The sequence below is a fragment of the Peromyscus maniculatus genome, chromosome 8, assembly GCF_049852395.1.
Source record: "Peromyscus maniculatus bairdii isolate BWxNUB_F1_BW_parent chromosome 8, HU_Pman_BW_mat_3.1, whole genome shotgun sequence".
Taxonomy (NCBI): Eukaryota; Metazoa; Chordata; class Mammalia; order Rodentia; family Cricetidae; genus Peromyscus; species Peromyscus maniculatus.
This window is the reverse complement of record NC_134859.1, coordinates 10533521-10547423: the sequence shown is the minus strand read 5'-3', so window position 1 is coordinate 10547423 and position 13903 is coordinate 10533521. Positions and strand designations below refer to the sequence as shown.

General features: G+C 48.5%; 1 protein-coding gene across 8 annotated transcripts in view; it reads left to right on the top strand.

Moving 5' to 3' along the window:
* Mgrn1 (mahogunin ring finger 1) overlaps window positions 1–13903 on the top strand; it is a 53819-nt gene that overhangs the window by 15570 nt on the left and 24346 nt on the right. For 4 of the 8 annotated variants that reach the window (XM_006984679.4, XM_006984680.4, XM_006984682.4 and 1 more), the window contains exons 2-5: window positions 5044–5162; window positions 7948–8036; window positions 8595–8741; window positions 11201–11318. In XM_006984679.4, coding sequence (XP_006984741.1) covers window positions 5044–5162; window positions 7948–8036; window positions 8595–8741; window positions 11201–11318 — 473 coding nt within the window. Of the gene's footprint in view, window positions 1–5040; window positions 5163–7947; window positions 8037–8594; window positions 8742–11200; window positions 11319–13903 lie in introns of all 8 variants that reach the window. The other 4 variants (XM_016003207.3, XM_016003209.3, XM_016003206.3 and 1 more) reach the window with 1 other exon arrangement.

Sequence of the window (13903 nt, the reverse complement as noted above, 5' to 3'; positions counted from 1 at the left end):
CAGATTGTCCTAAATTCCTGGATGGGACTCCAGGACATGCTTTGCCTTTTCATTCTCTTTTTATCCTTTTTAAAAATTTTCCTTACATTTTATTAATTCATTTGTGGGTGTGTGCATATGCAATGATGGCAGTCAAAAGACTCTTCTTCTACCATCTGAGTCCTAAGAATAGAGCTCAGTCATCAGGCTTGGTGGCAAGTGGCTTTATCCATTGAGCTGTCTTCCCAGTGTCAGTCCAAAGGAAACTCCCATTTCCCTAAATTCCAAAAGGCAGAAGGGACAAATGGCTAGCTGTGACTATTAGCATACCAAAGCACATGCTGGCCTCTAGGCTCCCTCAGCATCTCAAGTACCTGTTACACATTTCAGAGTCCAGGCTAGCATCCAAGCTCTTCTCACCTCCTCCCCTACCCTGAACTTCCTCAGCTCATGGGCTTCCCTCCTTCCAGGTGCTCATTCTCCTTATAATCCTGCTATTTTGGCTGTGCTCACTCTTAGTTTCCTTCTGCTCTCTCACAGTCCCTTTTTCTATGTCCCTCTCTCTGTTCTGCTCTTCCTCCTCTCATGGCCAGGTTCATCCAGTCTGCTGCTCATATTCACATATTCAGTCTACTTTCTCTCTCTGCTCCAGACTCTTCCTGATGCCTCTGACTGTTCTCTCTCTCATATCTACACTAAAAATTTTCTTGTTAACAACACCACAAAGCAGTCATGTCCTCAGTTTTGTGGTGTGTGTGTGTGTGTGTGTGTGTGTGTGTGTGTGTGTGTGTGTGTGTGTGTTGGTGCAGAAGATGAGGAGATAAACCCCTGGTCTTGAGGTGCTAGGCAGATTCCTGCTGAGCTCCCTCTGCAGCCCAACAGATAGCATCTAATTGCTAGTTATTGTCTTCTTAATGGTTTTATTGGGACGTTACCCACATACCAAGTTCCTAAGTTTAGTTGGTGGTTTCTAGTGTATTCAGTTGTATGGTCATCACCATTATCTCACTCTAGATAGAAATTGGGTCATTCTGGGATATTATTATTATTATTATCATCATTATCATTATTATTATTATTATAGTTGTTGTTGTTGTTATATACTTTTGGGTTTTTTTGAGACAGGGTTTCTCTGTGTAGCCCTGGCTGTCCTGGAACTCACTTTGTAGACCAGGCTGGCCCTGCCTGCCGAGAGCTGGGATTAAAGGCGTGCATCGCCACTGCCTGGCATTCTGGGATATTATAATCACTGCTGTGACAGACATATTTTCCCATATCTCAGATCATTTGGAATTTTTGTTTTACCAGTTATGTTATTTGTAGGACAGTGACAGAGTATAAATAAAGTAAACTGTGTACCTTCTTACTTTATGCAGTTAATGGAAACCTAGAACTACAGGTCTTTGGAGCCTCCAATATAGGGTCCATTTGGACTGAAGACATTGTGGAAGGAAGTACAGCAAGGGGCAGGTGGGTGGTGGAGGCTGCAGTTTGAAGGGTGTGGGTGAAGGCCGAGCTCATGGGAAGAACTCCGTGAGCAAAGGGAACTGTACATACAGAGGTCTTGAGGTGTGAGTGGGGCTAAGAGTGTTATAGAGGAGAGCACGGGGCTGGCACTGGTGTGATGTGGTTAAAAACCATTGGAGGTGCTAGGATATGGGGAAGACTTTGTGGGTTAGTGGTAGTGTGGAGCCCGGAAGGTAGGAGATACTGGTGGCCTTGATCAGGTTAGTGACCACAGAAATTTCTTAGGAGTCCCTTTGTGGGAAGAACCAGTCTTCTCTGCCAATGTAACAGTAACTTCAGAGTTCAACACCTAGACTGTAGAGATGGCTCAGTGGTTAAGAGCATATACTGTTCTTCCTGAGGACCAGGTTTAATTCCCATCACTCATGTTAGGTGGTTCCAGGAGGGTCTGACACTTGGCTTCTACAGATACCTGCACATACTTACACACATACACATAATTAAAATAATAAAATTTAAGCCAGGCAGTGATGACATATGCTTTTAATCCCGATATTCAGGAGACAGGCAGATCTCTGAGTTGGAGTCCAGCCTGGTCTACAGATCAAGTTCCAGGATAGTCAGGAGTACATACAGAAACTCTGTCTCAAAAAACAAAAAGAGTTTAACAGCTTATAAGAATACTCAGGAGTCTGGGAACCACCTGGAGGTGGTTCTGCCTTGGATCTCTTGCAGGCTGCCATGGAGTTGAGGGCTGGCGGCTTGCACATGTCCTTCAGGTTAATATGGGTCATTAGCAGGATTCCCCACTCCTTGCCACAGGACCTTTCTATGGGCTAGCTGCTTGAATGTGCTCAAGTGTAACATCTGCCTTGCCTGGAGTCTTTGAAATCATACTCCACCACTTCCACAAGAGCTCCTGGTTATGTGCTCAGCCTTTTCTGTTTCCTCTGGGGTTCTATTGGAGGTCAGAACCCTTAAAGCCATCTTGGAGGCTGGCTCCTATACCAATTTTAGAGTCTGTGGCTTCACAATGTGGTTGTTTCTTAAAGGACCCCTGGAGGAAGTTGGAGCAGGAGGTTTCCCAGCCAGGTCCCTATATCCTGCTTGGGCTCTAGGGCATTTCAGCTCCCATGCTCATTGTGCCTTCTCTCAAGCCTTCCTTTCAGGCCGAGGCTACCCTTGCTGTGGAGTGTGCCCCAAATGAATAGGTATCGAAAGGGTACTTCAGTGTTGGGTTGGAGGTTCTGTGTGGTATCGGTATGCTTCCTTGCATCCAGTTGCATCTTCCTTATATTTCCCTGTTGCATCTCTTGCTGCCCAGCTAGTGCAGTGCCAGCCTATCAGAAGGATCTTAGCACAGGCGAGTTTCCTAGCAGCCATTCATTTGATGTACTGTGTATGTGAGGACAGACTAGGCTGTTTTGCAGTTGTTGGTCAAAGTCCCACTCCTCTGCTCCATGGTTCAGACTAGATGGATAGAGGTTGGCTAGGATTGAAGCCAAGGCCAGACATGATCAGAAACCACCTGTGCCTTGAGATTCTCTCCCCATAAGTGCTCATATATACCAGTGCTTTTCTGGTAGCAGGGCTGCGTGTGACTGCAGGTGATTTGGGAAGATGTCCTTGTACTTGTCTTTGTTGCAGTCATTCTCTTTATTGACAAAGCCACCATGGTATGTGTTTACTACAAAGACCCACCGCAGAGCAGAAAGCCAGGGCTTTGGTCCTTTTCTTGGACTTCACATGGCTTTGTTTAGTAGCTTTTCAGACATATCTTTTTGAGACCATTCTGTTTGTTCTCATATCTTGTTTTGTGTGTGTCCAAACAGGATCTAGGAGTACATGCAGCATGCTTTTCTGACTTCACTAGCACATATCATTCTACAGATGTGCAAGTCGTTCTGTTCCATGCCAGTGTGTGCAGGTCTTCAATGGAGCACTTGAGGCAATCGATAAAGCCCAGGGAGTATATCTTGAACTAGTTGTCACATTGTTGTTTGTTTGGCTGTAGCTGACTGTCTGGTACACACGGTAGGTTAGCACTAGAGTTGAGGTTAGGCCCTGCCTTCTGCTCCCATAGTCAGAGACAGCTGAGCTGGCTTCTTGGCTCTGGGCAAGAGCTGCCTAGCCTTATCTCCTGGGCCCTGATATACCTTACTGGCCTTGTCTGTTCCTACTGCAGCTGGGATTGTGATTCTCAGGAAAGTCACAGGTTCATGTTGGGTATTCCTGGAGCCCAAAATGCCCACTGGGACTCGTAAGAAGAACTTTTGGATTTAGGGGCCCAGAAGTTCCTGATGCTCATGAAGTTGAGGGATATATAGTCTGAACAGCCCTAACATCCATGGGTCCATGGTCACCTAGGCTTCTGCTTAGGTCATCTGTGCTGGAGAGTACTGGGGTGTGGTGGGCCAGCCTCAGGCTGGATGTCTGGGAGAGGCCTGGCTTCTGGTTTTCTTCAGGGGTATGTGTGCCCAATTCTTTCAACATCTGAAGAGTTTCATCTTTTTCCTCAGGAGAAATGAAAGCTTGGTGGTTTTTAATTTTTTTATTTTTAAGATATATTTATTCTATATTATGTGTATGAGTATTTTTGCCTACATGTATGTATATGCACCACATCCATGCCTGGTGCACACAGAGGCCAGAAGAGGGCATTGGATCTCTTAGACCTGGAGTAAGGGGTGGTTGTGAGTGCCATGTGGATGCTGGAAACCAAACTTGCTCCTCTTCAAGAGCAGCAAGTGTTCTTAACCACTGTGCCACGTTTCCTGAACTGTAAGTTTAGTGTGTTAAGTGTTCTGGGGTCTAGGTAGAAACCACTTAAAAGTTTCAGTACTTGTGAGAAAGAATCCAGATTAACATCAAATTTTAAACTTTGATCATCACTGATATTAGGTTCATGGGGCTCAGATTTGGAAGGCAGAGTACAGACAGTATGAGGGCAAGAATTATGCAAGGATTTCTGGAGAAACGATGACAAGTGACCATCAACAGTGACTTAAAACCACTGCTGTGTGTCCCCTCGCAATTCTGGAGGTCAGGAATCGGGAATTGAGATCTTGCTGGGCTGTGCTCCCAGTGAAGGCTTCAGGAGAATCCTTCCTTGCTGCTCTCTTGGCTTCTGGAGGATCCATCCTACCCCTGATCTGGTAGCTGCTTCCCTCCAGTCTCTGCTTGTATCTTCACCCACTTTCTTTCCTCCTGTACATCTGTGTCCAGATCTCCCACTTTCATACGTGTGTCATCACTGGGTGTAGAGTTTCCCTAGTCCACTGGGGTTTCATCATAACTAACCACACCAATAGAGAGCCCAGCTGTTTCCAAGCAAGGGTCCAGGGTAGAACTTGAACACGTCTTTTGCAGTTAGGAAAAGTATGGCTTAACTGACTCCTGGGCAGTGACGTTCAAATCCAGAATCTGCTGTCATCTGTGAGTAGGGAGAGGCAGGTTATAGAGCCAGTTGTTTATAGAAGGCTGGTGGAGAGCAGAACCAGAATAACATGAGCCACTTAGAATGGCTTCTTGGTTGTCCCCACAGAGTTGTGCTGAGCGCTGTGTTCTATGGACAAACATGTTTCCTTTTTTAAGCAGGAAACTACTTTGCTTCGCACTTTTTCATGGGAGGCGAGAAATTTGACACCCCCCATCCTGAAGGTTACCTCTTTGGAGAGAACATGGATCTGAACTTCCTGGGCAGTCGTCCAGTCCAGGTGGGTCTCAGCAGGGCTGGCACTTGTGGCTGGGGTGAGTAGTGGGAAGACTGTCTCAGTTGCTTCTGTACAGCTGTGAGGACGAGCAGGCACCAAGTTACCCCTGATCGGACAGAGTACCCAGCATCTGAGCAGAACTGGAAGTAAGCATGTGACTTGGAGTGTGTCCTGGGGCTGCCTCTGAGAGACAGTCAGTCAGGATTGAGTCACTGGGGGACAGAACAGCTATTATTGAGCTAGTGCATCCAGGCTGCACAAAGTTAGTGATTTCATTCTAAGCCTTTTGTATGAGCAGAAAGAACAGCCATATTCTGTGGAATGGTGGGAAACAGCCATGATCCCACCAATTGCCAAAGAAACACATATTTAAGCATATCTGTCCATTCTTTCACTACGCCTTTGGCAGCTAGTGTATGTCTAGGGCTTTCCTGTAGGAACTGAAGACTGAAGTCAGACCCTTTCCCCATTTCTCAGGCAGTAAGGATCATACAGAAGAAAAGACAGGAAAACAACAACAACAAAACAAAACAAAAGGAGGGACAGAAGAAGAAACAAAAAGTGGGAGGAAAAGATCCTACTGCAGAGCCCATGGCTGGGCTGAGTTGTGCTGCATGGAGAGGAGGAGCTGGAGTGGCCTAAGGCAGGCAGGCTCCCAGCAAGCAGTGGGTCTGCACGGTATGGGTCTGCAGGCTAGTTGGAGGGCAGTGAAATGGGTGAGCGGTTTATTAGGGCTCCCTAGAGAAACAGAAGGTCTAGAATGAATCTCTCTCTGTAGAAAGGAATTTGTTGGAATGATTTACAGGCTGTGTCCAGCTAATCCAACAATGTCTGGCTGTGAATGGAAAGTCCAAGAATCCAGTAGTTACTCAGTCCACAAGGCTGCATGTCTCAGCTGGTCTTCAGTATATGCCGAATCCTGAAGAAGTAAGCTCTAATGCCAGAGGGTATGCTTCTTGTTTTAGTTAGGGTTACTATTGCTGTGATGGAACACCATGGCCAAAAGCAATTTGGGGAGGAAAGGGTTTATTTGGCTTACATATCCTGAATTATAGTCCATTGAGAAAAGCCAAGGCAGGAACTCAAACAGAGTAGAACCTGGAGGCAGGAGCTCATGCAGAGGCTGTGGAGGAGAGCTGCTTAACTGGCTTGCCCCTCATGGCTCACTCAGCCTGCTTTCTTACAGAATCCATCCTACAGTGTGCTGGGCACTTCCACATTATTGCTAATTAAGAAAATGCCCTACAGGCTTGTCTACAGTTCAGTCTTCCTGAGACGTTTTCTCCATTGAGGCTCCCTCCTCTCTGATGACTCCAGCTTGTGTCGAGTGGACACAAACTAGACAGCACACCTCCTGTGAGTTAGAATCAAGGTGCTCAAATGGACCTTTCAGTAAGCTTTCAGGAGGTGAGGGAGGCTCAGCCCAGGGCAAGAAAGGTATTGGGATGGGTTGTGGAAATGTCTTAGGATGGATGATGTCAGGTGAGGATGAGAAGGAGCAGAGGTTTCCTATGGGAAGTATTCAAGAAAGAAAGTGTGCAAGAGCAAGGAGCACCAAGAGGCCGAAGATTTGCACTGATGGGCAATGTCAGTAAGACTAGGTCCGAGTGTGATGCCTAGGAAGAGGGTCCAGTGGAGAAACAAGGGCCAGGGAGGAAATCCCTGAGCAGAGGTTTTAAATGATAGGCAAGACAGGAGGCCCTCTAAGGAACACTGAGCTCCATTCTCCAACATGCAGCATGCCTGCATCTGGAACATGCTTCAGGCCTCACGAGTGGCCTTCACACCAGAGGCTTCTAGGTGTATTAGTCACAGAGCAGGTAGCTGACACAAAATCTTGACCTGTAGTGTATATCCTGTAGGCTGGGGACCGGGCAAGTGTTGTGCTCTCCTACCTGGGAACTAGCCTGGGACTTTTTCTTTGTCACATTTGTTACCTCAACTCCCAGAGTCTTAACTTTTGCAGGCTCTCTGTGAATCTTTTTAATTTTTTGAAAAGATTTATTAATTTTGTGTGTATATATCTGTGTGCCTGAGTGTGTGTGTGTGTGTGTGTGTATGTATATATATATGAGGTGTGCATGCAGTACCAATGGACACCAGAAAAAGGCATCATATCCCTGAAACTAGAGTTACAGGTGGGTGCTGAGAATGGAACCCAGATCTTCTGGAAGAGCAGCCAGTATGCTTAACTGTCGAGCCATCTCTTCAGCTTCCAGTTCTTCTATTTTTACTTCATGCCGAGAGAGTGGGCATCCACTTGGGTTGTGGTAGAGAACATGTACAATCCATGTGCCTTTACCCAGCTTAATCTCTTCTTTCAAGGTCCAACACAGTGTTGCTGGCAGAAGATACAGCCATAGTTTCATGTCACCAGTTATATGTATTTTTATATAGGGGCATAATTATAAGCATGTAAACATGTACATGTGTTATCTTCCCAAATACTTGCTGGTTGGTGTGTTATACAAACTGATTGTCTTTGTGGGCAGCAGTGAGTTGTAACCTACTACAGGAGAAGACCCTAAGAGCCTAACTGGCGACTTATGAGCATCTGCATAGAGCTGAGGACACTGGCTGATAACCAAGTCACTTGGTGTAGGGTCAGTCCTTGCCTACACCCTGGCCAAATGGCCAGGGTCTTCTGAGCAGTGTGTCCAGTATCAGTTCAACCCCTCACACGGGGACCAGAGACCAAGCATACCTGTTGGGGTCTCCCTTGGCTTCTATCTCCTGTTCTCTGTTGCTTCTTAGAGAGTCATCTACATTACTTGTATTTCTCTCCTAGTTTCCCTATGTCACCCCTGCCCCCCATGAGCCAGTAAAGACACTGAGGAGCCTGGTGAACATCCGCAAAGACTCCCTCCGGCTTGTGAGGTAACTCCCCTAGTGCTGCCCTCTGGGGACCCTGTGTGGTGCAGACGCTCTGGTTAGTGCTTGGGGAGGGGGGCAGGGATCTTGAAAGGGCCCAGGCTCTGTTCTCACACGCTGTCAGACTCTGCACCAGGACCCTGGGCCGTCCAATCAGGGGTTCTCCCACTCCTGCAGTTGTGCCTCTGTATTACTGGCCTGAGTGTGGAAAGCACTGGTTCCTGGGTGCTGCTGCATGTAAAATGTGGAACCCAGGGAATACGCTCAGTTTCCTACTGTGCCTGGAGCGGGTACCCCTGGGATGAGTCGACTAGTCCAGTTGTCGGTAGTATACGAAACTGCTTTAAACCTAAGACATCCACATCAAGAACACTTGTCCCTTTTTTTCTGGGGGCAGGAAGAAAGGGGAGCAGACTGTGGATTATAGGTCTTGTTGTATCACAGGGAACAGGCCTCCTTCTACCTTGCTAGCAAAGCAGCTGCATGTGTCCCGCAGCTGTGTGGGCAGGCCAGTTCCTGGGGGCTATGACTCCTGACCTGCCCTCTTCTGCCCACTTTTGGTAGGTACAAAGACGACGCAGACAGCCCTACCGAGGACGGTGAGAAGCCCCGTGTGCTCTACAGTCTGGAATTCACCTTTGATGCCGACGCCCGCGTGGCTATCACCATTTATTGCCAGGCAGTAGAGGAGTTCTTGAACGGCATGGCAGTGTGAGTCCTTGAGTGCAGCACTTTGGGCTTTGTGTGTGCTTTGCAGTATCCTGTGGTGTCATTGTTAGTTCACTCTGCAGCCTTCCCCCTTCCTGGAGAGCGCCTTGGACCAAAAGCTCCCTGCTGCTGATGGTGGTCTTTCTGGCTACCACCCTCCTCCAAAAGCCTCCATAGAGTCACCTCCTTTGGATAGAGGGACACCCAGCACCCAGAAGACTTGAAAAGGTTGTGAGCTCTATGTCAGGAGTTTGGGCAGATACCAAATATGTGTATTTTGTTGTGTCACAATTACAAATTTGAACTTTTGGAGATTTTCTTTAGAATATGAGTCTTGACAGACCCAGGAGTTTGCAGCCTGCAGTCACAGCATGACCGTGGTTGGAAAGCCAGCCCTGGCCTAAGCAGCTTCACAGATGGGCAGAAACATGTCTGTGTCCTTTCCAAGGCTCAGATCTAGCATTGGGGTGAGGAGGACCGAGAACACTGGCTTTGAGTGTTTCTCAGCTCTGTGTCTGCTGATGTCATCAGAGCACGGAACCGCTTCCACCTCGGTTTCCTCACCTGGGAATGAGGGTTGGGGAGGTCATCTCTCACAAGTGGTGTCTTTAATCAGTCCCCCATACAGAAGGAGGCATAATAGCTGCTCTAAACTAGCTGCTGGTTGAGAAAAGGTTTCCCTCTAGGACTCAGGACTTGGCCCTGGGCGACCAGCAGACTCCCTCCTGAGTAGCAGTGGGCAATTAGGAAGCTAATGCCTTTTCCACAGTTGGTTCTTTGAGGATTTCACTGTGGCTTAAAAAGTGGGTTACTTAGTTACATTTACTAAGTTACTGACTTGACAGTACTCCAGTGTGTGTACTGACTGTCAGCAGGGAGTGTACAGAGTGGCCAGCACAAGCCCTCTCCCTGCACAAGCCCTGGGTTAAGCTACTCACCAGCTACAGCCTGAGGCAGTATACCCTCGTGGTGTGCTGCCCTCCCTGGGCCTCCAGTGTGATGACAACTGAGAAGAAGAGCTCCCGTTTCTGAGTTGTCCTTGGGCACAGCTGCCATAGCAGATGAGCCCTGGATTCTGGGTAGGTGCCTTGGAGCTGCTCCAGAGAAAGTGAGGGCCACCATCCAGTGGGCTCCATTCCCAACCCATCTAGATCAGCTGTTCTCTGTTGTGTCCTGTGAGATATGTGATAACAGGGTCCTGCTGCCACCAGGTGAGCTAGGATGGCCAACTAGCCATGGCTGCCCAGAGATGCATGCTGGTAGACCTTTCCTGAGACCTGCATGAGGCCTGTTTGCCTCCCAGTTTGCTGGTCTGTACGATACTAGTACCAAGTCACCAAGACAGAGAAACAGGAGGCTCCAGGAGCCAGGCTTTAAAGGCTGTGCTGGGAACCTAAACCCAGCCTGCAGGAATACTGTCCTGAGTTGCAGGGCAGGCAGTCCTCTTGTTCCTTTCTTGTTCCTTAACTTCTTATCAAGAAAATTGAAGTAGGGTGGTTCTGGGTTCCACAGCTTATGACTGAAGGCCCAGGCTGCTGAGATTCCTCTCCTGGGCTGGCCTTTTTACTATACCCAGGCTGGCCTCTCTGTGGGGTTCCCTCCTACACTGGCACTGACAGCAAGGACAGCAGGGACATCCCTCCCCCACTCCCCCCACTCCCCAGGCTCTGATTGTGGCCTTTGTCCTAGATACCCAGAGAAGCCCTGGGACAGTAAGCACGGGTGGGGGTGGGAATAGTGAGTGTCATGGCTTGTGTTCATGAATGGGGACACTGGCTCAGCTCTTGTTTTCTAGTGGTCAGCCTGGGGGATGAGATGAGTTTCTGCATAAATACAATGGTCCTTGGAGCTCGGTGGGGACCAGCAAGGCAGAGAGAGCTGGTCTCTGGGTCACTAGAGCAGAGCTGCAGTAAAAGAGCATGAGGCTTCAGTGAACATGACCTCCTGAGGGTGGCAGCATGCTTCGGAACATGAGCAGACACTGAAGTGAAGGCCTCACCCTGTGTGGGCATGCATGTGCATTGACTCTTCGGGAGCAATGCCTGACTGGGACTAGAAGCAGGCAGCCAGGAGCAAGCATCGGGACAGGGAGTTCTTCACTGTGATCGTGATCATGCCGGAAAAGTAAATGCTCTAAATACCTTGTAGGCATGTTCTGGCCATCCAGAGGAGAGCAGAGGTATTGGGCTGGCGTAGGTTCTTGAAGAAATGGTTACTTGGCAGGGCTGGGCAGCATCATGGTGAGCAGAGCTGGTAGTGGGAGGCTCCTGTAAGAGCAAGGGCCACCTGGCCAAGTGGGCTGCTTCCTGTTCCCATCTGGAGTGACTGAGGCTCTCAATCCCTGTAGAACAAATGGCTGCCAGCTCAGCTGGCTGTCAGATGAGTAACAGAAGGAGGTGGGAGGCTGGGTGCAGGGAGCCTCGGCTCCACAGGAGTCAGGTGCTGCCTCCCTCGCTGTGCAGGTACAGCTGTAAGAACCCTTGTCTGCAGTCTGAGACCGTCCACTACAAGAGGGGCGTCAGCCAGCAGTTCTCCCTGCCCTCTTTCAAGATTGACTTCTCCGAGTGGAAGGATGATGAGGTAACTCTGGGGGAGCCCCTGCTTTCTCTTGTTCCTTCTCTGGTTTCTCTGTCTTCTGGCTGGTATGTTGTACTGGGGCCCAAGGAGATTCCTCCTGGTGCTGGCAGCCTGGGAATGGCCAGGTCTTGGTCTTGGGTCATAAATGCAGAGGGACTAAGGAGTAAGGTGTAAGTGAGGCCTAGTGGCCACAAGTATGGTGGTCACGGAGGCTGTAGTGCAAAGATAGAGGTCCCCACTGTCACTGTCCCCGCCCAGCAGCATGACAGTTTAGCTGCTGTCCCTCGTTGCCTTTCCTTTGTTTCTGAGTCACACAGCGCCGCTTTGCGTGTCACAGCACAGGTCTTCCTCACAGGCCTCTTGTGGGTTACAGCTCGAGTAGATTTTCTGATAGTTTTCCCTCCTCCCTCTGGCTCTGCCTGTGGTGTCTACTTAGTTCTGTCAGAGCCTTTCTTCTCTGTCCTTATTTCCCAGCAGCCATCTGCAGAGACCCTTGCCTGGGAGCCCCTGTGTGGAACCCCAAATAAAAGAACTTGGGTGTGACTCATGCTGGTGGCAGCTGCCTGGCCTCTTTCCTATCCCACCATCCTCTTTTCCTATGAAGGTTTCTGTGTTAAACATAAAACAGGTGGCCAGATGGCGGTGGCACACACCTTTAATCCCAGCACTTGGGAGGCAGAGCCAGGTAGATCTCTGTGAGTTCGAGGCCAGCCTGGTCTACAGAGCAAGATCCAGGACAGGTACCAAAACTACACAGAGAAACCCTGTCTCGAAAAACCAAAATAAATAAATAAATTAAATTAAATAAAATAGCTGGGTGATGGTGGCTCACACCTTTAGTCCCAGCACTCTGGAGGCAGAGGCAGGTGGATCTCTGTGAGTTTAAGGCCAGCCTGGTCTACAAAGTGAGTTTCAGGAAAGCTAGACCTGTTACACAGAGAAATCCTGTTTCAAAAAACCAAAATAATAATAATGATATAAAAATAGGGGTTGGGGATTTAGCTCAGTGGTAGAGCGCTTGCCTAGCAAGCATAAGGACCTGGGTTTGGTCCTCAGCTCCGAGAAAAAAAAAAAAAAAGAAAAAGAAAAAAGAAAAAAAAAACAGGCTTAGAGAGATGGCACAGTGGTTGAGTACTGGTTACTCTTGGAGAGGACCTGAGTTCAGATCCCTAGACTCCACATGACAGCTCAAAACAGTCTGTAATTCTAATTCTTCCTTCAGGCCTCCTTGAAGACCAGGCACTCAGCTGGTACACATGGGTCAAACACCCATGCACAGAAAATGTGAAAATAAAAACAAGCAGCTTCCTTAGGCTCTGTCTGGTGGTGGAAACCTGTCTTCGCCCATTGTCACTCCCTTGGTCCAAGGCTACTACATGTATGTGTTGTTGCATGGCTGTGTGCAGATTTCAGGAGTGGGAGTCTGAGAGAACAGTGATATGTGAAGTGCTCTGTAAGCCCTGGGATACCACAGGGAGAGGAGGACAGGACCAGAGTCACTGAACACTTCCCCAGACTATTGTTTTCTGTGCCAAGTTCACCCAGCACAGCTGGCTCCTTCCAGGATGCAGAGTGCAGCTGAGAACAGCATAGGATGCTTGGAGGCTACTCAGAGTGTAAAGGACCCCAATGCACTCAGGCTTGGTGCCCTGTCAGCTTTCAGCCTAGGGTGGGTGCAGGGCTCTGCTCTTCCTAGCTAGCTCACCTAACTAATGCCCAAACAAGCAGTTCCTGTGTGAGAGTTCCTCTCCTTGGGCTTAGTTTATGGACCTCCTCGTAAGGGCAGCATGCAGCCAGCATCATCGACAACAAGATCACTCTGGAGTGGCTCTTCTGCAGGGTGCAGGCTCACAAGAAGCCTCATCACAGAGCAGAGCACTAGTCCAGGAAGGCCACTTACTTTAAGTCCCAGTCTGTGGGGAATTCTGCTCTGGGTAAACGCACAGGCTTGTCTCCATCTTGCTGTTCCATAGTGCCCCTGCCCGGCCTGGTGCTGGAACTGCCCTGCAGGACTACCTGCTACTCCCTGTCTACTGCCCGTATCTTCCTTCCCAAGGACCAGAGCAACTCCTTCCTGCTCACAAGTCTTCCTTGACTCCATAGACTCAACACAAAAGGAATTGTGTTGAGTTAAACTTGTTGCCCAGACATTGTGCTCAGCCTTGTGCTGACTGGCTTCTGTTCCTCTAGAGATGAGAAACTGAGGCTCAGGTTGAGGCTTGTTCACAGTGAGTGAGCACAGAGCTGGATTGGAAGCCAGCAGTCCTGAGTGTGGCTTCATTCCTGCACTGTGATGAAATGCAACTTTTTTTTTTGGTTTTTCAAGACAGGGTTTCTCTGTGTAATCCTGGCTGTCTTGAGATGTACTCTGTAGACCAGGCTGGTCTCGAACTCAGAGATCTGCCTGCTTCTGGCTCCCAAGTGCTGGGATTAAAGGTGTGCACTACCAATGCCAGGCACCAATGCACCTTTTTTTTTTTTTTTTTTTTAAAAAAAAAAAAAAAAAAAAAAAAACTTTATAGTAAACTCTTTCTGAGACCATAACTCATATTTTTCTTGATTTTTTGTTTTTTGGAGACAAGATTTCT